Below are 23,889 nucleotides of genomic sequence, written 5' to 3'. Positions count from 1 at the left end.
GTGCACTACATGTCTCCTTTCAACTCAGCTTCCCACCTGTGGAGAAGCAGTGGATCAGCAGCAGCAAGCAGGCTGGCTCCAAGTGAACACAGTGACATCCTGTATGTTACCACAATGCCCATCATCTGCCATTCCAAATGCAGCTCAGCATGTTTTACACTGTCCAGAAAGGGAGGGAAGCAAGTAATAACAAATATAAATCAGTAAACTGCCATAAAAAGATGACTGTGTCCAGCCCACTCCCTAAGATAGTATTCTGAGGCATGGCAACAAAATTGTATTTCAGATGTTTAAGTTGAAAGAAACTAAAGTTGATCAAGTGGCGATTCCAGGTGATAGAAAGCTGCACAAGAAAAGGCTCTTGACAGGGAGAAGGCAGGTGTTAGATAAGCAGATAGAGCAGCAGTGGTAATAAAAAGATACAGCCTATTAGGCAGCCAAGAACAAATCCATGGAGAGCAATTCTGAACTGGCTCCTGAAAAGAAGGGGAGGCAACATTGTAGGAGGATGGGATATCACTCTATCATTCCTCCTTTTGTGGGTGAAAGAGAAGCCTTAGGTATTCTGCATCTCCTGGAGTCAGGCTGAGGCCAAAGTCACACACCACAGAAGTGATGACAGCATGGATGGGGATGTCAGGGGAGGTGGGAGCCTTGCAGTGATGCACAAACACAGTGCTAGGCAGTTCCTGGCAGGGGTGATGCAAGATACGATGTCTCTTGGTAGGACAGAGATGGCAGTCAAAGGAATACAGAAGACACAGATGTATGATGGCTAAGAGGTCTGTGTCACAGCAAACTGCATGGCTGAATGAGAGGCAGCACATGCTGGGGCTGGTGTGCAACTCTGCACATGCTGCTTGGCCAGCCAGCATGTAGACTATCCATCTGGGACGTCATCTGGAGTCTCAGCACAGTAATGGTGCAACTGAGTTTGCCTCAAGAGAGGAAGCAGTACTCATTAAGTCTCCCTTTTCGCTACCCAAGCACCTATTTTTACAAAACTCTTAGAAAAGCTTATCTCAAAGATCGCTATTGCTCTGTTAAATTTGGCTGAATGTTGCCAGCAGTTTCCAAAGCTGCTATTAAGGAACTTCTACACAGTACAATTGTGTAAAATTACTTCCTTAGAAAGCTGGGATTACAAGAGCTGATGGCTAAGGAGTGAACCTCAAAAAGGAAATCCCACAGATGTGAAGAGGATGGGATCAGATGAGCTCACATTTCTGAGCTATCATTTCAATTTACCTGTTGTCCCCAGTAGACATTTTCGTATCTGTAGCTCTTTACATCTTGAAGTTGGTCCTTCCTACTAGACTTGGATTTTGTTTATTTTTTAAAAAGCAAGGGTAGATTAGATCCTTGAGTCTAAGGTGCAGGGCCTACAGAAAACCACCAGGTTCACAGAACACCACAAACTAGGCAAATCTGCCTGGATGGTGCTGGCTGGGTGAAGGGATGTTGTCCTGACATGTCACCTGACACAAAGATCCAAGAGAGGAACACACACTAAACCATACCTACAGCATAGGTTGGAAGGATTCCTACTATCCAGTGTTGATCTACAGGAAGGGAAAAAATGAAGAAAGGTTCTTGCCCTCCTCAGTGCAAAGGTGGTGTGGTGAAATAAATAAAGGATTTTGCTGGCCAGAGTAAAGCCCTTATTAGAATCAGTCAGTGGTAGTGCAGCCTGAGGGGCAACCCACAAAAGCTACAAGCTCAAGCATTTTGCTCTGAAAAGAAAGGTTAGACTGGGGGCAGAAGTCAGAGGGAGTGCCTGGGTCAAGGGAAGGTTTAAGATGTGTTTGGATTTAATTCATCTTACAAAGAAACTATTTCCTGCTATTGAAGATAACTCCCTCCTGAACCCACCTGCCCACACACAGGCTGCAGGCATCCAGAAACCCAGCTGGAAGTGAAATGATGTGAGCAAAGTGTTTCCTCACCAGAAGGGCAATGGGTTAGGATGCCATTCCTTCCCACAGCTACTGGACTGGACTGCTACTGCTGTCTGAGTCTGTCCTTTGGGACCTCAAAATTATAGGTCTCGACTTTGCAGCAAGGGGCTCAGAATCTGGTCTGTGAAGGTTCAGCAAACTGAACACCCCAAATCTTCCTCAGAGACCAACAAAACAGGTAACCCCACCCACCCATCAAATTAAATGTGCATCTTTTATGAGGATTAGCAAGAGAAACAAAATGCAGTGGCACTGAAAAAAGGAACTATTTTCTCACAACTCCTCATTAAGCTCCATTTTATGTTTTACCTCCACATAGTTTCCTTAGAAATTTTACCATCCTGAAAAAGTTCAAAATTCAAAGAAAATCCTTTCCAACGTTGAAGGCCCCAATGTGGCTTCAAAACACTAATTCTTTGTACCACCCAGGAGCAAACGTATTTCCTGAACTAACCAAAATGTAGAATATTTAGTTTAAAAAAAAAACCAACCAAAAAAAAAAAACCCAACACAAAAAAACCCACATGGAGTCTGACAGGCTTAACTCAATAACTTTTTACTGAAGTGGCTGCTGCCAAATGTACACGCACACTTCCCTTAGCAAGTGGTATTCTCCCTTAACCCTTTGGGCACTCTTGTTCCTGTATTTTTGGGGAAGTTTTCTCTTTCTCACAGCAGTGCTGCCTCTTTTCCTCATCTCCTTAAGCACAAAGCAAAGCCCTTTATTTCTGTGTTCCTCTACAAGCATCAAGGAGAAAGAGCTCCAGTGGGCAAACTCATGCCGCCATTCTGCAATTTTGGTTTGCATGAATTAATCCATTAATGTTGTCAAAAAGAAATCAACTCAGTCTGAGAGCAAAGGCAAGGCAGTGACCACTTCCAGAATTCCTGATACAACTTTATCACTTTCCAGCCCCACTTCCAGAAATATCAAGTCTTTCCTTACTGCACTCTTTACTGGTTTTTCAAAACTAGAGGAAACTGTCCATTCCTGAGAGCAATGAAGTTCATCACTAGCAGAGCAAAGTAGAGAGGACTTGTACATTGCATCAGCCAGTGTAGTCAAAAACTACCAAAACCCAAATCCCTGCCCAAAAAAGATATTAAGAGCTTTTAATCATCAGCTTGTTAGATAGTACAGGATTTCCCTAATTCTCATCTGTGATTTTTTTATTTTATGAATTCTCAATAGTGTGAAAGTTGCAACAGATGCTGCATCAGATCAAGAGTTCAACTCCTTGTGACCTGGAGTATCACAGCAGGAAAACCTATTCATAGAAGAATTCTTTTATAATAGAAATCATTAGGCAATTTAAATGAAAGGGTAGTTTCAGTCTTTCTTCAAATTGTTAAAAATCTTTATTATCACAAACAAACATCTGCGAGGAAAGTCCAGTCAGAACTGATCTTGCTTTCAGGACATGGAGGACATAGATTAAATGAGCCACCAAAGCTACTTCCATTCTTATTTTCCACACTTTGTGGCTCTTTGGTTGCAGATCTTGCTACTCCCAAAAAACCACAAGAGTGTGTAGGGTGAGGGTTTTCTCAGATAAATCAAATCTAGAGTAAATCAGAGACAGAACTATTTCCTGGCCTCACATCCCAATCCAGCAAGCAGTAGGACGATGTGCCCAGATAATGTGGCACTGATTCAATTCCAACATGCTCCTCAGCTGTATCACAGGGAGTCACTCCTGCAGGGTGAAAGGTCCTGTGAGCTACTGCTGTATTCAAAGGTGCCACTCATGTATTTTCCTCACCTGTCTGTTGGCTTCAATGTACAGCCCAAGAGTGTTCACTCGGTAGCACAGCCCCTCCTTCATGATATGGACGTAGCAGCGCACTTTTCCTTCGTGGAGAGTTTCATTCATATCTCCTCTATGATCATTCCAACAAGAGTTATCTGGAGCAGGTTTCAGCAAGCTATTATCTTCCTTTATGAAACTATAAATGTCTGGAGAACACACACATGCATGAAGTTAGACAGGATTTAATGAAATACTTTCTGAAGAGGAATACTATTAAAATACTGTTGGTGAAGGGAAATCTTTGCCTCACCTCATCTTCATGGCTAGATACTCAGCAATCATTAACAGATTTTATCACATGTGAGTAAGTGCTTATTTTTATTCTGCAGGTGTGAATTAAGGAATCAGGACAGATGCAATGTTTTGCCCAAGGTCACACAAGGAGACAGCAGAAATGCTAAAAATAAATTCCAGGACCTGAGATCCTGTCCAGTTCCCAGTGCAGGGTGGTTAAGACTTAGTCTGTTGGCCTACACAGTTTTAGGAAGTCCCTCCTGAAATTACATTTTCAAAAATTAATCTAACTTTTTTCCAGAAAATAAAAAAATTACAGGGCACCTAGCTGATTTGCTTATGGTTTACATCAAAATAAGGGAGGACAAAAAAATATATAGTACACAATACTGTTTGAAAAAGAAATATACTACAATCTTTGCTAGGAAAAAAAAGCTGAATCACTAAAATAGTGTTTCAGGCTAGTTCTGTACCCTACTCCATAACTCAGCTGTAGCATATGGGCTTTAAAACTTCCATAAACCCAAATGTTTGATATTGTACTGACCTGGGGATGCTTGCTCTTTTTTCTTTTGGTCCTCTTCTTTGTTGTCTAGTCCTTGCTGTAATGATGCAGCAGAAGAAAACTGTTTCCTAACCAGATGTGGAATCAGTTCGCTTCGGAGAGATGTGATTGTTCTGAAGAAAGAGATACATGAAGTCCATGAATGCTAAAACTTGTCTTCATTTTCTTTACATAACATCATCAGACATTTTGCACACTTCATGAGGATGAATCAAAATGGCAAGATATTAAGACAATGTGCCTATGTAATTTTTTTTCTTAATGCATTAAAATATAAAGAAATATTAAAAATGAGGAAAAAGCTTCATTTCCAGAACTATATCCCCTATATTTTAACAGAGATAACTATAATTTAATATGTCATCATCTTACAATTCATACTCGTGTGCAGATGGAATGCAGAAAGTACCAACATTGTAATGACAAAAACTGAAGTACCTTTATGTGGCTTAAAAAAATAGCATAAATTGACAGGAAAACAGAGAATAAAGTGCCCACAGAGGAAAAACCAAAGCAGTTCCTTTTCTTTCTGATAAAAATATGGAAATGCTCAAGGATATATGAAATATCAGATCCTTAATGACAGATACATTAATCATATTCCTTCTCAAATGATGCATCCAGAACATTTTATAGATCCAATCCTTTAACCAAGAGAAATTAGGACATTTCAGTTAAGGTCCCAAGACTTTCATGCTCTTTAGATGTTCCCTTGTACAGATTTCAACTTTTATTATATCCATTCTGATACCCCAATACTAGGAGGTGGAGAAATCACAAGGGGTTTTATCTGAAGCCACCTATGCCTTAAAAAAGGGTTCCAATCACTAGATTACCTCTACTCTTGCATTGATTTATATATTGCAATGAATCAACAAAAAACACTCCCAAAAGACAAATATGAATGTAGAAAGTCTATTGTACAATGGGATTATAACCCTGCTGATTTAATTTTGACTATGAGAAGAAAATTTTTTTTCAATAAAGTATTTGGGAAAAAACCCCAAATCAACAGTTTTTACAGTTGAAGTGCAGTCTTAAAAGAGCTTTATTGTTGTTGTTTCATTATTTTAACAATCTCAATTTAGTTACTGAATTGTGGATTATTTAAAGTAGTACTTGGGAAAATCATGCGGAAAATGAACTCAAACTTGGCATGTGCAAGAGGAAGTGCTAAACTTCAGAGGAAGGCTTGGGAGAACTAACACAGTGAGTTTGGCTAGAGGAACTCAACAAATAATAACCCACAAAGAAAGAGGAGTTGTTTAGAATGGAAGACAGCAAAACTAGGAACTAACTAATAGATTAAATTACAAAAGGCAAGTACTAGAATGGGTACAGTGAAAATTATTTTGGTTGGCAAAATCTCTAGCATAGGGGGATCTTATACAGTTCAAACTTTTTAAGACCAGCTCAAAGCCCACCCAGGCCTCTGTTCAGGTCAATGACAGTGAAGCAGACCTAAGGACCAAAACAGTCTTTCCTGTCTCTAGCTTTGAAGGGAAGATTCAGATGTGATTGCCAGTCCAGCCCTATATAACAAATAGAGTGTGTTTCTTTTTCTTGACAAATTTTTTCTTCAGTCCTCAGTGCAGGTTGTGTCACAACCTCCATCCTGCAGCCCACCTCAGAAATTTTGCTTTCATGTTTTATTACAGACAAGGAAAATCTCTAGTCTTTAGTCTCTCCTCCTGCTTGAAAATAAGATTATAATCACCTTCAGATAGTTGTATTTCAGGAACTAACAAAGCAAAACACTTCATTCTTTAATCACCGAATTTCTGCCTGCTAACCACTTACAGGCGCGCTCTGCCGCGGCCGCGCCGGCCCCGCGCTCCCACACACGTGTGGCTGTGCAGATGGGCAGTTTACTAGCTCACAGTGTTTGCCTGCAGCTGTGCCATTCAGCAATGATTTCCTGCTTGGGTTTTATACTTCATCCAAAACCGACAATCCTCTGTTTCCCTCAGAGGCTGGCTATGGCATTTATAAGATATATTACCTATAAAATACCCAAGTATTTGGCAGTCTTAAATAGTCTGATGCAGAGGACAACACAACACGGTAGGAAATGAAAGCAGTGGAAAGGGGAAAAGACAAAAGTTTTGCAGTTTCACTTGGTTTTTGATGGTTTAATCTTTCTTGGCCAAACTCCTGAAGCTTTCCTGCAATTCTCTGAAGTGCTAGCCACATTCCTTTGCCAAAGGTGGAGCAAATCTCTGGGTCATCCATAAGATGTGGCTCAGAAACACATCCTTCTTACTGGAAAAGGAAAACCAGGAAGGTTTGCCTCTGCTTGCTGTTGAAGCAATTTATATGCAACATTAAAGGAATTTGCCTTCGGAAAGTAGTAAAAATACACAGTAAGGCCCTCTGTGAGAAAGATTTGGGAATTTTTTGTGAGAGATCTTGCAAAATAAGATACACTAAGTGATAGCATGATACTATTATCTGACTGTCAACTGTTTGGGAGAAACCAAGCATCTAGCTGGAACTAGGAAAGGAATTTAAAACAAAGGATATGTAGAGGGACTGAAGACCCTTCATCAAGAAAGAGAAAAATCAGCAGGAGTTTGGAAGAACCAATTGGCCTGTAACCTAGTTACAGGAGAAGACAAACCAAAAAGGTTTCTTGTCTAGTATATTTAAAATCCTTACAATCAAATCCCAAAATTCACATGCTTATATTAGGAAGAAATAAACATAAGACTGTATGAGTTGAGGAAAGCATCTTTTTTTATTCTCTTCAGGTTTTAAAACTTGGAGCTCCCTGGTTTCTAAAGCTCATTGTTTTTATTAGCACCAAGAAATGAAAATGAAATATGCACTGAGATCCACAGAAGGAAAAATCTGCTACAACCAGGAGAAAGAAAGTAAAGGGGTGAGCGGAAGGAGAGGAGGGCACACAGAATTTTGGCAGAAATCCAATTATAAGCCAACGTGGAGTAAGCATGCTCTTGACACCTCAGAGCAAACTCCAGACGGTAGAGAGCATAAACATGAACCTGCCTTTGAGAAACATTTGCCAAAATAAATATGTTTTCATAAAATCTAGCCCAAGTGACAGGCCCTTTTTCATGACTTTTCATTCCCTAAACTTTGATTTTTGAAGTTCTATCTGTCTGTTTTCACCTCAGCAGAAAGTAGCAGGTTTTCAATGAAACCACCAAAAATGGAGAGCGCTGTTAAATGTCTGCTTGTAAATGAAGAGAGGTGGACACACCAGTCCCTGAAGCACCTTATGTGGTTCCAGTATCCTGAGAATAAGAGTTGGCAGTAATTTTGAGAGGGGTTGATACTGATCACATTTTAAGCATAGAAAAAGCAGTATCTCTGGGATGGCATCTGCCATTCATGCAGCAGGTCACAACTACAGGGGATGTTGGAAAGAGATGGTGCATAAGTGGGGAAAATGAAGACAACTGGGCAGTTGAAGTTCATGGTGCAAGTGCAAGAAAAAAACTGGGAATTCAAGTGAAGATGAAATATTTACAAATCAAAAGAACCTCCTGGAAAATTCAATATTAAATGTACCTAAGAGCTTAGAGCACACATCAGTTACTGCCAGTCAGCTATGTGGATTGCAGATTCAGACTCAGGCAACATAAACCTGAAATATTCAAGGTTAATTTAATTTAAAACCTAAAATATTAACATGGAAAAATGGCTACTTGGTCAGACAACTGTTATTTTACCAAGTACTGTTATTACCAGCAAAACATAATTATACATTTGGAATCCCTTTATCCCTGGTCCCTGTGCACTCTATGTATTCCCACTGTTTCTGGGATTTTTGCATTTCAGTAAAGGCACAGACAAGGTTCATGCTAAATTAAAAAATTTTACTTGTGAAAGAATATGGGGCGAAAACACCCTAGAGGTCAAAAAACTCAGTATTTAAACACAGCCATGCAAGGGTTTTCAGAGATTTTTAACCAAAAATAAACTTAAAACAGTACACAACATGGTAGAATTAAGTTTGTTTCTATGCATGTTATATTACATTACATTACATTATGGCCCACAGAGGGCCAACTTTTACTTGTTGTTGAAATGCAACTGCCTCTGGGATGAAGTTTATTGAAACTTCAGCAAGAAATGAGGAACAATGTAGCCAACTGAAACACAAGAAGAGTTTTGGAGGAAAAAAAACCTAATACTGTGCCTTTAAAAAAAGACAACAAAGGATTTCACAATTATGCTTTAATGGGCTATGATTTCTGCTCTTAGATATATTTATTGCTGGAGACTCTGTCAGAGGACACAGAAAAGAATGGTTCTGACCAATGATGGTAAGGAAAGGGATCTCATAAAATATTTTACAATAATAGAAGAGTCTATTTGAATCTAAGTTTAGGTGACCTTGCAGAAGTCTAGGTAACTGTAGGTGCTGTTTGGCTTGATCCACAGCAGGAACAGGAGCATCCACAACTTCTGCTTCCTGCAGCTAATTCTCACCAGCTTCAGACACCCTGAACACAACTGTCAGTTCCATTTACCGGCTGTCATTCATTTTCATTTTCCATGTTTAATGTTAAACACCATAAAATAGTATTAATGAGTATTAGCATTCTAATATCCTCCCTGTTTTATTAATCTGTGATGAAGCATGAAATCTACTGTTGCTGTCAGCACCCACCTGTGAAATCTGCTGTTACCCTCCATGGGTAGTTGCAGGGGGCTTCCCTTGCTATCAGTCAGCACAATCAGCTACATCTACAGGTTCAGACAGTGTTTGTGATTCCCTACTACAAACAAGCAGATCATTAACCCTTTTATACCTATTTGTAGCCTTTTTTTCCCCTCAAACAGGCAAACGTTAGCTCTTGTACAGCTATGCAAGCATACACAGGGTTGGGTTCTGATCTTAGCTCCGTGGCCTTCAACAGAGATTCTTCAGATCACATCAAAAGAACATGAGGCAGTATTTCAGACTGGTGCTCATAATTAATGTTAGAAATGTATACATAAATACAACTAAACAAATCCTAAGGCAACTTACAGTTTTGGCCAGAAAGGCATGTTTATACAGAACAATAAAGATGTAAGAAAAAGGGAGGGAAGAAGAAAAAAAAAAAAGAGGGTGTGTTGGAAGAAAGAGAAAAGTTAATTCTGAACCCTGTAGGTACACAGTTCATGGTTCTCATCGTTTAAAGGATAAAGCCAAATAACATTTAAAAATTCCATGTAAGCTGGGAGCTCTCTTGTTGAATCTCAACGTTATTTTCTCCTGATCCTTTGATGGAGATTAAAAATTTCCATGTGAATACAAAGAAAGAAACAACAGTTACTCTGAGATTTTTTCCCTGAGCATTTAATGCTCCAAACTAGAGCAGCCAGCCACCATTCCCATCTCCTCCCCCCTCCTTCAAGAAAAAAAAAGTCAACTCACTTTGAAGAAAAGACAAAACAGACAAAACAGGGTCAGGGCAAGGGGGATTAGGGAAATGATATTTATATCATGGACCAAATTAAAATGTCAATGCAAGAGGCAGGCAAACAGCCCATGCCACATATATACACCAGGCATGTTTCCTCAAGGAAACAGGAAAGAGATTTGAAAAGACTTAATGCAGTCCTGAGTTAATACCACCTGCCTCAGACTCAACACCACTTAAAAGACAGTGTTTGGGTCCATTTCCCACAACGCTGTTTTAACAACCACAATGGAAAAAGGACTTACAAGAGTTTTCCCCTTCTTCTCACTGATTCATTACTAAAAATGCTAGAATTTCTGAGACATGCTAAGAATGTGGAGAAAGCAGAGAAGGACTACATACAAAAGGAAAAAAAATCAAGTGATAAATCTCTAGGGTGTGCCACATCTCTGCAGAAGGCTAATTTTGCCCTTATATCTTGCAATAATCCTTCTGCCTTTGTTTGGTGCACCCAAGACCGATTATAATAAAGGAAAACTCCAAAGTAACCAGGCAAGCCAACAAAATACCAGGCAATTAATTGTGCCTAATTCAATAACCTGCAGCACTCATCACAACATTAAACATCTGTTATATTTTGCTATGTTCTATTTCTCCTGTTCTACTCTCAAAATTCAGACCACAAAAAGAGTACATACATTTCTCACAGCCTGCTACAAATTCATATTAATTAATTGTCAGCTCCTCTTATTTTTGAAGTTAAAAGCCTAGGAAGAAGACAAGGAAACTTCGAGAAATGGTACTAAAAGGTAATTCCACATGACTGCATTTGTGCTTCATTTGTCTTTCCACACGATCTTCTAACTAAAACCTTCAAGCCTGACAGTAACATACTCCCAATGCTCAAAAGAACGTGCATGACTCATTCAAAAGTCATTACATGTCAAGCCAGTAAAACTGCACAGCTTTGCTTTGCAGGCTCAAGTTTATGAATGACTTCCCAAAACTGCAGAATCACCCCCAAAACCCCACATTCTGGATAATGGAGGGAAAGCAGAAGACACGCAAGTGACAGTCACAAACACCATAACATGGAGAGGAACCAGATCAAAGTATGAAAGGGATGGTATGGATGCAAACCACATAAAAGCTGTTCTCAAGTTCCACCAAGTCTGGATGCAGTTAAAGGAGCAGGGATCTAACTTCCACTTCTGCCAAAAAGCCCTTTGGGAAACAAGGCAGCTTTCTGAAAAATTGACCACAGAAATTAAAACTCCTCAATTACATACTCAAATCCTTTGAAAGCGTGTGCACACTCAGCTCAGGTCATCTAAGTAACCTTAACTTTGCCCACTTGCCAAACAGCCAGCAACACCCCACAGCTCCCGACTAACACAGCTTTTGCACAGGAATGCCAGCAAGTTTAGACATTTTTAGAACTTCTCTCTGACCAAAAGTCTCTGAGGCCGTCGGAGGCCACCCAGGGTGTTTGGCAGGTTGTACACACTGCTGAGGAATGGATCTCATTCATTCCCAGACAGCATCCCATTCTTCTAAAACAAGCGCACCTGCAACAAATGTGATTCCTTGCCAGAACTCATCTTTCCCGTTTCTCTCCCACCTCCGCCTTTGCAGCCATCTGTGTCTGAGTTACCAACTTTTTTCTAAGTGCCTTTGAAATTAGGCTCCTTTTCTGAAAAAGAAACAGAGGAATTCTGACAATTTGCCTTAACAAACACACATATACGATGCATTTGATAAGGCTGACATGTATCCATAAACCGATGAGTTACGTAAACTTTGGATGCATAATTACATACTTAGATAAATAGATTTAAACACTTCAGACATGTATGAAACGTGTATCAGAAAACAGAGACATGGCTGTAGCTTCACATGTAGCCTCTTCCACCCCACTCCACTGGTATTGCATTACAGGCACTGGAGATGCCCACATTACTTCGCTATTTCTCCATGCAGATACTGTGTTTGGTGGTCTGCAATCAAAAGGACCTATCCTCAGTTTGACTAATTTCTCTCAGCAGTCTGAGAAATAAACAGGAAGCTCTGGTGTGTAATTCAATCCTGCTTCCACCCATGCAAGCATGATTTCTACACCCCTGTCCCCAGCAATCACTCTGCCTTAACTCCTATCCTCTATACTGACTGCTAATCCTTGCTCCATCCCTTCCTGTAGGACAACTCTTCTGTTCTTTTTACCATAGTATTTGCAAGATCTTCTGTCTGTGATAAGAGTAAACTTTTTTTTGGTCTTCACTTTATCCTTTTTTGAAGAACTTAGAAAGCTTTTTTGCCAATGAATCCCATCTCCTTATTTTCACAAGACAGCTTTTATTCATAATGTTCTTTCCAGGTGGTATCAATCCATAATAGTTTGGTGTAAAATGCCTTGTGAGCTACAGTTCGTCTCTGCATCTTTGACTTAGGGGAAATGCCACTCCTTCTTCCATTCAGCTCTTGGACTTCTTCAAAACCAGTAACTTTTTAAAGTTTTTCCACTTTAAGTACAGACATTCACAGTTATTCCTCTTTGATTCAAGATTATTCTAAGATCAACCCTTACCTCACACTTTAGGCTCCTAGAGCACTATTACTGATTGAATGATGGTTCACTACTTAGGGAAGACATTTCTTAGCTACTCTATTCATGTATGTGTGCTCTATCATCACTGGTAGCATTTACTGTCCCATCTATAGGCAGGCAGTTAAAAGTCTCCCACCACAATAATTCAATGCAATAATAATAAAGCCAGCAACAGTGTTACAGACACATTTATAATTGTTAATGTTTCATTTGCCTTTCGAAATTTAACTTTGAACTAACACCTAGAATAAAAAAACTGTAAGAAATAGCGAAATACTAGAAAGTCAGTAATTGTTTTCTCCCTTCACCCAAAATTCAACCTGCCAGTCAAAGGGGACTCAGCATTTCAGAAGGATGTGTCAGTCAGTGACTGAGGTGGTGTGGAAGAGAGATTTAGAAGCAAAACAGAGAGGGGCAGAAAGGAAGACATTATCTTGAAAATTGTATATTCAGATCATCTGAATGGAGAATACAAGGGTTTTCCACTGCAAAAGACATATATATGATATTTTAGTACAAGGATTGTATTCTCACAGGGAGATGCCCAGCAAGGTAAGATAATAACTTTACCCAACGTATTATCTTACATGCAAGTAGTGCTGGGTACAGAAAATGTACTGCACTGATAAAAGAATGCTTAGGGTGATACTGCCCAAGTGGCAATGATTTAGAAGAAAAAATAAAGGGGGGAAAAGAAGCACACAAAGATAGGTAAACAAATTACTTCTTGGTTCCAAATTCACATCTTGTGTGAAGACAAAAGTCAACTAGATTGAAGGTTACCCAAGGAAACTGAAACTGCATCAAACGATGGAAAAAACAGTTAACAATTTTTAATGTTTATTATCAGATCAGAGCGAGCCCAGCTGAGGCCACCAAGAGGGTCAAGAGCACATGACACAGGAGGAGAAGCTGGGGGAGCTGGGTTTGTTCAGCCTTGAGAACAGAGGGCTGTGGGGGAATCTGATTACGGTTTTCCACTACCACAAGTGAAGTGATAGAGAAGACAGACAGAATGTTCCAAGAGGTGCACAGTGAGAGAGCAAGAGGCAACAGATGCAAGCTGCAACAAGGGAAATTCCAGTTGGGACATAAAGAAAACAACTTTTCAGTGAGTGGTACGGTCCTGGGACAAGGCCCAGTTTCCATCCTTGGAGATTTTCAAAACTAAACTGCAAAAAAATCCCTCGAGCAACACAAAAGTTAGTCTTGAGCAGGAGGCTGGACTAGATCCTGCTAGACATCCCTCCCCAATCTAAATATTTCTATGATTCTATAATTGAATTATGTCTTTCATGCCCTCCCTAAATTCACTTTTTTTACAGAATCCAAAGGGTCATAACATGATTCTGTAAGTCACAGTAAGAGAACAAAATTAACACATTTTAACATTTACCTTAGAAAAAAATTGCATTAAGAGCAGCTTGGGTGCACCAAATACTGTGCTGTGACAACTCTTTGGTATGTCAGGCATGTGGCCACTATGGAGTACCATGGTCCCATAAAAAGTTTTACAGTTACTGATGACGTTGATCACCTCCAATTCAGCATATCCAAAGATATGCCTACTGTTAGGTAGTCTGCCAACAGGAAAAGGAATTTTATTTGTTACAGAAGGCATTTGCTGAAAATCATAATGTGTTTAAATCTAGTTTGGATCATTAGGGCTTTTCCCCCTGAGGTTTCAGGAGTAAGCTTGATTGGTACCATGGAGAGATGAAAATAGTAATGATACCCTGGAGGAGATCAACAAATTTTAAATCCTGGCATCTCTAGTAAGGAGCAGGGAAAGCTCCAACAGCTGGATATGTTTGACAAGGAAAGGAAATGGGAAAGATGGATTGCCATTTCACATTGTAATAGATTAAATGCACTAAGGAGGAGCCTGAGTTGGGTTGACTGTGGGGTGTTTTTACCCCTTTTCCTTGTTTGAAAAGCTACAATCTATTTGCCCTGACTTCACACAGTATACTTCCTGTAGGAGTTATTTGTTTATTTATCCGTTTTAATCACAAGGAAAGTATTCATTATAAAATCTCTCTTTACAGCAAAGGAGAAACCTTCCAGCCACACGGCTGACACATGTTAACTCGCAGGTATTCACAGAGCAGGTTCTGTTTTAAGCCATCTTTCAGGCAGCCACACAAAGACCACCAAAGCTGGGTGTTCAGCTCTGCCAGACCTCCCCCAGCCAGCAGCCCTTGCCAGGAAACACAGGTGACAGCCTGAATGATAAAAAGGCATTTAGAGGGGAAAAAGAAAAAATGCACTGGTTTAGTCTGGGCAGCACCTTAATATAAACCTGCAGGGGCCTTTGTGTACAGCATAGCACACAGCCATCCAAGCAGGAGCTCCAGAGACAGTCACTCTCACCTCCAGTTTCCAAAGATCTCACACTGCTCTCCCCTTCATCAAGGGAGGAGAAGGGTGCCTCTGCTGCAGCTCTTTTCATGGCCCCAGATCTCCCAACGTAGCACTGAGACAGCAAATCTTCCTCTCCCCTCTTGGTGCTGGCCCAGGAGAGGCTCTCTGGACACAGCAGAGGGGAGCTGAGCAAAGAAGTGTGCTCTGGGATTGCAGCTGAAGCAGTTTGGAAAGGCAGAGCACTATGACCTCACACAATTTGCTCTTATTTATTTCAGTGGTTTTAAAAAAAAAAAAAACCAACCCAAACCCCAGTGTTTAACTTTGTAAACAAATCATACTGACTTTGGCTATAAAGTTTACTGCAAATTTGCTCAGTTCAGAAAAAAGTTTCTCTACTGGCACATTCTGGCAGGCAGCTCTCCAGCACTGGAAGAACTGCAGAAAGCTGATTTGTTTTCTTAGCTACAGCTCAGACTCTCATGGGGTGCACCCTGAGGGGAGGGCTCCCCGGGGAAAGTGCATTTCCCTGGCGGCAGGCAAGATGTTAGTGCTCAGCATTCCCAGGATAAGGCACTGTGAATTGCTAACTCAGACCTTTTGAAGTAAGCACAGTGCTGCTGTTTATCATTCTTGCCTTTCCAATACCACACATGATCCTTCTGGCCGCAGGAAGAGCGCTGCCCTCTTCCTATGTGACAGTACCTGGGAAACTGTAGCCTTTTCTGCATCCAAAACTTCAGAAGGACTAGATTCTGGATAAAAATGGTGATTTACAAAATCGACTAAACACAATAAAATTTGACCTTTTTTTAGGAGGAAGAAGGGTGGGGGGAAAAGGGGGAAAGACACCAGAAAAGTATGTGAAATGTCTTAATATATAAGAGGAATATGTGTGTCGTCAATTTTGTTTTACGTATGCCTACACAGTCTTTAGAAATGAAGTCTGAAGATGTCATGTCACAAAGTGCATGTGACACTCAGATGGAGAACAGAGAACCCAAAACATCCGAGCAAACACACAGTGGCATCTGCCTCCACCAAATCTGAAATTACCAACATTCAGAGGTGGTGCAGTTAGGGTGCCTAAAGAAAAATTGCCCAGAATTTCCTATTTTAAGTTTCTGCCTTCATCTGTTTGTTAACTTTGCCAAAGTGTAACTGTTTTGGCTAAAATTACCCATGCCAGGTGTTTCCCTCAAGCTGATTATTTTTTGGATAGTGTCATCAAAAACGTCTCTGCTACTTCCAAGAACAAAATTATGGAAAAAATCCCTTTGTTTTGACCATGTTAAAAATATTTCATCTGCTCTGCTGAAAAGCTCTTGCACTTCCATGCTTGGAATTTGGCACAGCACAGGGTTGTCTTTTCGTCTGGGCATTACATTTGTAAACAGGAAAAGTGCCCATACTACATCAGGCTAAGTCTGAAAAAACACTGTTTGCACATGCTTGGAAGAGGCCTGTTTGGTTTGGGTTTTTTTACTTCAAAAAGATAGAAGTACTTCTACCTTGGGCATACTCCATTTTCTCTTTTCTGCAAGGTAACTGAAGTACTTGTGAACTGTTCCACAAAGAAACAGAATATGCTCCAGGCCAAGGTTATAAATGCTGAGATGGATATTATTTGAACTTTAGAGCATCCCATCTCCTTCTAGTGGCTGACCTGAAAGGTGATAAATCTACGCTGATAACAGCTACTCCATTAGCAAGAGTCACAGTAGACTCATTGATTAATTCTAGAAGTGTCACATACATAAATATATATATATATATATACACACACACTTAAAGAATATCATGGTAGCAGTCTGGACACTCAAATTAAGAAAAGCTAGAAGTATGTTGCTTAAACCTCAGTTAAGACCTTGTGTGTTCACATTATGATATAACCCTTAAAACCACACCTACTTTTCCTCTCTCCCCAATCTCAATCCCTTCTTCACCCAATGCAAAGATGGACTATGCCCTGGGGATGAATCACCTTTGTGTAATGAGGCAGAAGAATGACTGCCTCATTTGTTAGAACATGTGTGTTAAATGTACAAGGCAGAGGGCTGCAAGAGGGAGAAAAGAACTGCAAAGATATAAGGCAAATGAACGATGCCTAAAGAACTGATTTTTTTTTTTAATTCCTTGCTGTCAGAGGATTCTATGGATGGTGTTGAATGCAGAACATAATTCTGATTTCTGCAGGTTGCCATTGATTATCACCCTGAAACAGCTATTATCAATGGAATAGATTTTTTCAACACTACAAGTTCTCTGTATAATGTTAAGAATTGAAAAATGGCATACTTAAGATAAAGATGCTTCAAACCTCAGCTCTTGTGTACCCTGATTTCCCACTTTCAGAAGGGGGAAAACCACTGCTTCACTAATAGAGGTGCTGAAAAGATAGTTAATGGACATTACAGAATCAGTGATGAACACCAAGAGGAATATATTTACTTTTACCTTTCCAAAACAAAGTATTTAACTTATCTTCAGAACATGGTTTAAACAGGGAATAAGACTGGTGGCCTTTACCTGAACTACAGAAGTTATATACAATACTGAACAGTATCTCCTTCAGTAAACATCTCAGGCAATAAATGAAGCAGTGGTCACAGAGGGGGGGAAAAAAAGCCCCAAACAAGGTACAAAGTCATGTAACGGAGGCTGCACCATAATATGTGGGGAAAACAAAAGCAACAAGTTGCACAGGGAGCCTCAGCTGTGGCACTTATTAATTGGCAAGTGCTATAATTTACAAAGTTAGTATTTTTCAATGTGGCTTTTGTATGCTCAATCTAAGGTTTGATTAGGATATTCCTGACAAGCTCTGCACTGATGAAATTTGAGAAAAATTATTTTGGCGACCTTATTGATTAGGACCACATACTGCTTTGCTTTAGGCAGCCTTAATTTGGCTTTGGACTTTCTGGTCTACCTCAGTGAGGGGTGAAAAAAGCAACCTCCATATGACTACAGGTTTCAGCTGTGAGCATGGTAAAATTCTAACAAATGTAACAAATGTTGCCATCTGTACTTGCATAACTGACTTTGGGCATAATGCCATTCATATATACATATATTATAAATGCATATTACGTATGTTCTTAAGTACATTCACAGGCTATGTAGAGACATATCTTGAAGACTTAAATTTCCAAAGCAAGTTTGAATTTTCCATGTAAAAACTTCACAAGGAAAGGGGTTGCTCTATAGCTATCTCACCTCTGCCTTCCTCTGAATTATGTATCTTACTTCAGCAGGCCAAAGCTTTAGAATTTTTCAAAAAAAACATAACACAAGCTACCATGCAATTTCCCTTTGATCACATTTCTCCTGTAGCAGCTTTGCTGGGATTGCTAGCAAGCCGACTGTCAGCACACAGCACAGAAATACCAGCGCATGTCTGTGCAGCACGCAGGGCTCACACGGCACGGGCCCACATCCTGCCCTCTGCTACACATCAAGTTCACGAGGGAAAGGGAATAAGGACTCTCTTCTTCCATCTGCTCCGAATGCAGCAGCGAGGCAGGATTCCAACCTAGCACTCAGGAGAGTGCCAAAAAAGGGACTGGCTACTGTGCTGGCTGCCACTCCAGGGCCCCAGGGGTGTGAGGCCCGCCAGCTGTGGGGTGGAGCCGTGCCCCCAGCCAGCTACAGCCTCTGCTTCTGTCTTGCTGCTGGCTCAGCACATGGAACGATCGCTTTAAGAAAAGCAATATTATGCAGTTCATCATGTGGTGCAGGTGTTCACCTTCAACTATCCCTGCCCTGTGCTGGCAGAGCAGCTCCAGCAGCATGCACGGCCTGTGCTTGCCTGTCTTCCCACGCCACGAAGCGGGGCACCTATGAGATCCCCGGGCTGGCTTTGCTCTGAAAGAGAAAACGCTGAGGAAAGGAAAGCTCTCACCTAAACACAAAGAGCTCGTATTTTTAACTGACTTCCCTCCCATGTGGAGGTGTGATACAACTCCACACTCTCTCCCAAGACCAACCTCAGCAACTCTGTTTTCCCTGATGAAGAAAGTAACCTGGTGAAGAATTAAAGGCCTCTGCTGAAATAGACCCTAGGGTCAGGTACAACCAACAGAAAATACAGCCCAAACAAGAGCTGCTTTACACTGAGGTCAAAGTTCCTGTTCTGACAGGATAAATTCAGGTGGTAGCATGGTCTGTGACCTCTTGTGAATCTCATGTGGGCAGACCCAGAAGTCACTAGTGTTGGGTATCCACTGCAGATGCAGGGATGGAGACGTTCATCCAAGGGCAGAGTTCCCCATCCCATACCGGCACCCTGTGCAGAGGCTGTGGCAGTGCACTGCAGTTAATTAAAGAGCACTTTGCAACCAACCTAGCCTGGTGAAGCAAAAGTACGGAAAGAAGAGAAGGAACAAATTCCAACTGTAGGACATAAATTGCTATGGGCAAGAATTTCTTCAGCTGCTGCCCAAGCCAGCATGGAACCACAGGCGTTTGAGCTTGGTAGATTTGGACAGGCTATGACCCTTGCACACTTGATTTCACTAGGATCCAGTGCTGAACTAGTGGATGAGTGATAGATGGAGATTTAAACCAAAATTCATTTTTTCCTCCTAGGAGAAGAAAGAAAAAGCAGTTTCAATCCTGAAAAATAAATTCCCCAGGTTTAAATTACATTAGGGGCATGGTATTTTTTATTTTTGTCTGGACATACATATTTGAGGGTGTTCTAATAAACCGAATATTTCCTCCAACTTTTATTCAAAGGCATTAGCAAGTTCTGCCTTTTAAAACTCAAGAATTTGATTTGCTATAGTGCAATAAAACTTCAGGCAGGATAATCATAAATTCAGACCTTTTAAAATAGTTCATAAAAATGTATTAAAAGACTACAAACTGAGTTACAGGCTACCAAACAGTATTTTGACCTCTCCTAACATCCCTCATCAAAGAATCTCACCACTGCCAAACAAACACTGATTATTTTTCAAACAATCCCACCCAGAAGAGGAAACAAGTGCATAGAAAAATCAAAGGAACTGTCTAGTACCACAGAGCAAGAAGTGATAAAGCTGATGATAAAACCCTTGGTATCATGATTTCATCTCAGAGTTGAATATTCAGCCTTTTTTTCCAAAGCTGCCACACAACAAAGTTCCAAATCCTAAAGCAATATTTATATACTTACACAGAACCAAGGTTTAACCATTTCAATTTTTTCCCTGCTTTCATATTAGTTGCTTGTGACTTTGTACTTTACCTCCAACACGTAGATTACTCTGAATGCCAATTATTCTTAAAGATACAGCTATAAATAAATTCGATTCATCCACACAGAGCTCGTTCTTCCTATATCTTTGCAGCTAAGCTGGGACTCACTGAAGAGGAAACATATCCCATACAGATAACCACATCAGTTTTCACATAAAGCTTCAACCTGGAAGTAATCATAATTTTCCCCTACAAAAGTTAGTTGTAGCATCTGAATTTTTTTACTGCTGGGCAACGTCTTTTCAACTTTTGTATATCAAAAAAACATTTGAAAAAATGTAAATGCTTCATTGAGCTACAAACAATGAAAAAAGGTGTTCCGTCTGCCATCAAACCCCGCTGTTAAAATATTAACACAATGTAAATATTGTAATATTGAGGAAGTACACTGTGTCAGTACTTCCTGGCACCATACAAGAGCTTCACTGTTCCCTTCAGTCCCTGCTGTTAGTTTTAAACACGCACAACTTAAACAAGGCATCTGAGCTTCTCCAGTACTGGTGCAGAATTGCAGAGAGGCAAAATCTTACTGTAGGTTCTCTCTAGACTAAAATCCAAAGTATTAAAAAGAATCCTTAAACGTAAACAATTATGTAGATGTTAGTACTTCTGAGGCAAAAAATATTCCCCAGAGTTTTTCAAAAGTCTTGGCATATTGCTGCCAAACATGGAAAGATCTTTGGGTATGCACTGTCCTCCCCTTCCTCAGAGAAGAAAAACAAGCTGCAAATGCCCACCAGTGCCAGAAGTCTGAAAGCTGAAGTTATTCCTCATGGCAAAAGTCCCATTCCCCAGATTTGCTAGTTAAGCACATTACTTGCAATTGACTCTCTCAATTGACTGAATAAGCAGCATTTGTGTAATAAAGAGAATGAAGCAGCTATCTACTATTAGTAAGCCAGATGTTGCTATCAGGTCTTAAGAAATGCTGCCTAGCTGCTGTAATGATCTATTTGTCATGGAAGTGTCACAGAAAACCAGCAGAGTTTAAAAAAATAATGAAGACAGAGAATGACCTTGCTACAGAAAACAACAACAAAAAAAACCCCAGTCAGTCATACTTGCAAGAAGTCCATAGACTTTTTCTATGGGGACCTGGGGGCAACTAGAAGAATTTTACTCTACTGGCTTTGATTAATACAAATTAAAACTCTGACTGAGTTTTAATGTCGAAGATCTCACCAGTTTCCACTGAAATAGCATACAGCCTCGAAATATAAAGTTACTGCTATTTACACTCAGAGGCCTCTCTGAGTGACATATCTGACAAAGACCATCCTTGTCCCACAGATCTAAATTCAAAACTAAATGAACGACCAGGGAAAAAGAACTCAATGTGTGAAATGTCTAATATTCTAGAAATGCCTAATCTCAGCAAAATTAGGTGCTAGGATTTTAAGAAATGAGTCCTACATCCTATATTATGACAAAAGAAAGGTGTAAACACTGCTTCATACTACCACAGGAAACACAAGAATTCCAAACCCTCACCAGCTTCCTGAAATAAGGTAAACAAATGGTTTATTCCCAGGTATAAAACATCTGCTACTTCTGAAAATTTCTCACCTTTCACATGTTTCTGTACACAAGTGGGAACTAAAGTAACTTGTTCAATGCCCTCCGTGTACCAGTCAAAAGTGTCAGATAAGCCTAATTCTTATGCATGGTAAGAAATTGCCCTCAAGGTTAACACAGATTTTCCACTTAATTTTAACTTGCTCACAGACCCTTATTCTAGAAGAGCTCCTTCAAGCATGTATCCAGCTGTATCACCAGATTTGTATATGGTCAAGACTAACATAAATCTCCCACCCTCAATGTTTTTTCACATGTCAGTTTATCTGCTAAGAAAATGTACTATGAACACAACACTTAGCCCCTGTATCTTTTATCTTACTTGAAAGGGGAGAAAAACTCTTGAGAACTCAGTGTGCATTCAGTATATGTAATGGGCATGAGAGGGCTATAAAAAGTCTAGGAACAGGACATCATTCCAAAACTGAACTACTTACTGTGAGGGGGAGTGTTCATTTGTTTGTTTTTAAAAGACAAACAGGGGTTTTTTTTGTCTGTTTCATGAAATATTATAGCTAAGATCCTTCTCCACTTCCATAAATGGATGTTTTTCTTTCTCTCAGTGGGTGGTCTCAGAGTTTTGACAGAGGAATATCACAAGCTAAAAACATAGGATGCTACAGAGATAGCCCACCTGCAGTGGTGGTGGATGTGAAGGGGCAGAGGGAAGGTGATTGCAAAGACCAAAACAGACTGTGGTGGGGGAAATCAAAGGTCAGAAATGTATTCACAAGCCTAACAATGGGGAAGCCCTGGTAAAATAAGCAGCCAAAAAGAACAGATACATTAGAAAAAGAAGGGATACATAAAAAGAGACAAAAATGCTAGTGTTCACTTATGCTGGGTTTTTTCTTTGTGTTTTGTTTTTTCAAAAAGATCCTAGTAAAACGCTCAGACATAAAGCTTGGTATTCCTTTTAGTATAGTTAAAATATTTTAAAAACTAGTTTCTTTTATATTTCTATTTTATGCTAGCTAATTTAATGAAAAAAAATTCTTTTTTAAAAAAAAAGCTCTGGTGTAAACCACATCTCAATGCAAACACCTACTACCACCTTGGGTGTTGCTTGGTTTCTTACCTGTTTTCTACCAGGAAGTCCACCACGTATTTCTTCAGACAGTAGAGATGGGCATCCATCAGCCCTGTTCTGATGTGCATTCTGGGGTGCCTGGAAAAGAATAAAAAAGGGAAATCATGGAGGTTTGCATGGCTGCTTACAAGAATTTGACTTTGCAATGAGGTCAGGGGATAGTGACAAGTGTCCAAAGTTCTGTTCCTTTCCATCTACTGTTGGACTGCTGGAACAGAAGAGCTCAGGCTGCCATTATTGGGTTGTGTCTATAAACTTACACCTGCTGGCCCTGGGCTGATTTGCTGCAAAAGAAAACATCTCCTCCAAGGAGTCATTACTCCTGCTACATCTTCTCAAGTAAGTGGAAATTGCACATTACTGGGCAGGAAGCCAAAGTAATGGGCCCAGAGTGCTAAAAGTTACAGTGGGTAATGTCAGGGTACAATAATTCAAAGCTTCTGGCTAAGTGCCTGCCTTAATATATATGCAAGGCTGGGCATGTTCTGCTAGCAAACACAACAACACTACTGTATTTTCTCCAACACTTCCTGGAGGGAAAGAAGGGAAGGAGATGGGGTCTGCTCACCTTTCCTACACTACACATTACAAATGATTGCCACAGTTCAATTACAAAGCATTTGGCTATCCAGCCTAGTAAGGTGGAAAGATCAGCTAAACTCCCACTCATCATAAGTCAAACAGGGAAGTCTTTGCTTTTGGAGCAGTGTCAGGTTAATATTTCAGAACCTCAGGAATCTCTGGTAGTTTAAATCATAAAGACTCATTGATTGCTTCTATTGCTTCTCTTTATGCTCTCTCTATTCTGGGATAATGGAAACGTTTTTTGGAACCTGTTTTAAACCAGCCTGATATTTTAGGCCAATATTACTTTCCCTTCCACAAATCTGTGGCCTCATTTGAGAGCATTCTGGCAGTCTGAACATTTGCCACTAGTTCTCAGAACAGAAAAGCCACAAAAATATTTAGCCTGCAGATTATAAAAGACAAAACACAACAACAGTCAGGGACTATGCTGAGCTGTTCATGACATCCATAACTGCATTCACAGTCAGAGGCTATTAA

General features: G+C 40.2%; 1 protein-coding gene across 1 annotated transcript in view; it reads right to left on the bottom strand.

The window, feature by feature from the left end:
- Window positions 1-23,889, bottom strand: part of EIF2B3 (eukaryotic translation initiation factor 2B subunit gamma) — a 98,160-nt gene that overhangs the window by 25,487 nt on the left and 48,784 nt on the right. The window contains exons 5-7 of the mRNA XM_033067501.2: window positions 22,813-22,902; window positions 4,551-4,681; window positions 3,722-3,915 (exon numbers count right to left, since the gene is read on the bottom strand). Of these exons, the coding sequence (XP_032923392.1) occupies window positions 3,722-3,915; window positions 4,551-4,681; window positions 22,813-22,902 (415 nt within the window). The remainder of the gene's footprint in view (window positions 1-3,721; window positions 3,916-4,550; window positions 4,682-22,812; window positions 22,903-23,889) is intronic.

The sequence above is a fragment of the Catharus ustulatus genome, chromosome 9 (assembly GCF_009819885.2).
Source record: "Catharus ustulatus isolate bCatUst1 chromosome 9, bCatUst1.pri.v2, whole genome shotgun sequence".
Classification (NCBI taxonomy): Eukaryota; Metazoa; Chordata; class Aves; order Passeriformes; family Turdidae; genus Catharus; species Catharus ustulatus.
This window is presented reverse-complemented; position numbering and strand designations above follow the sequence as displayed.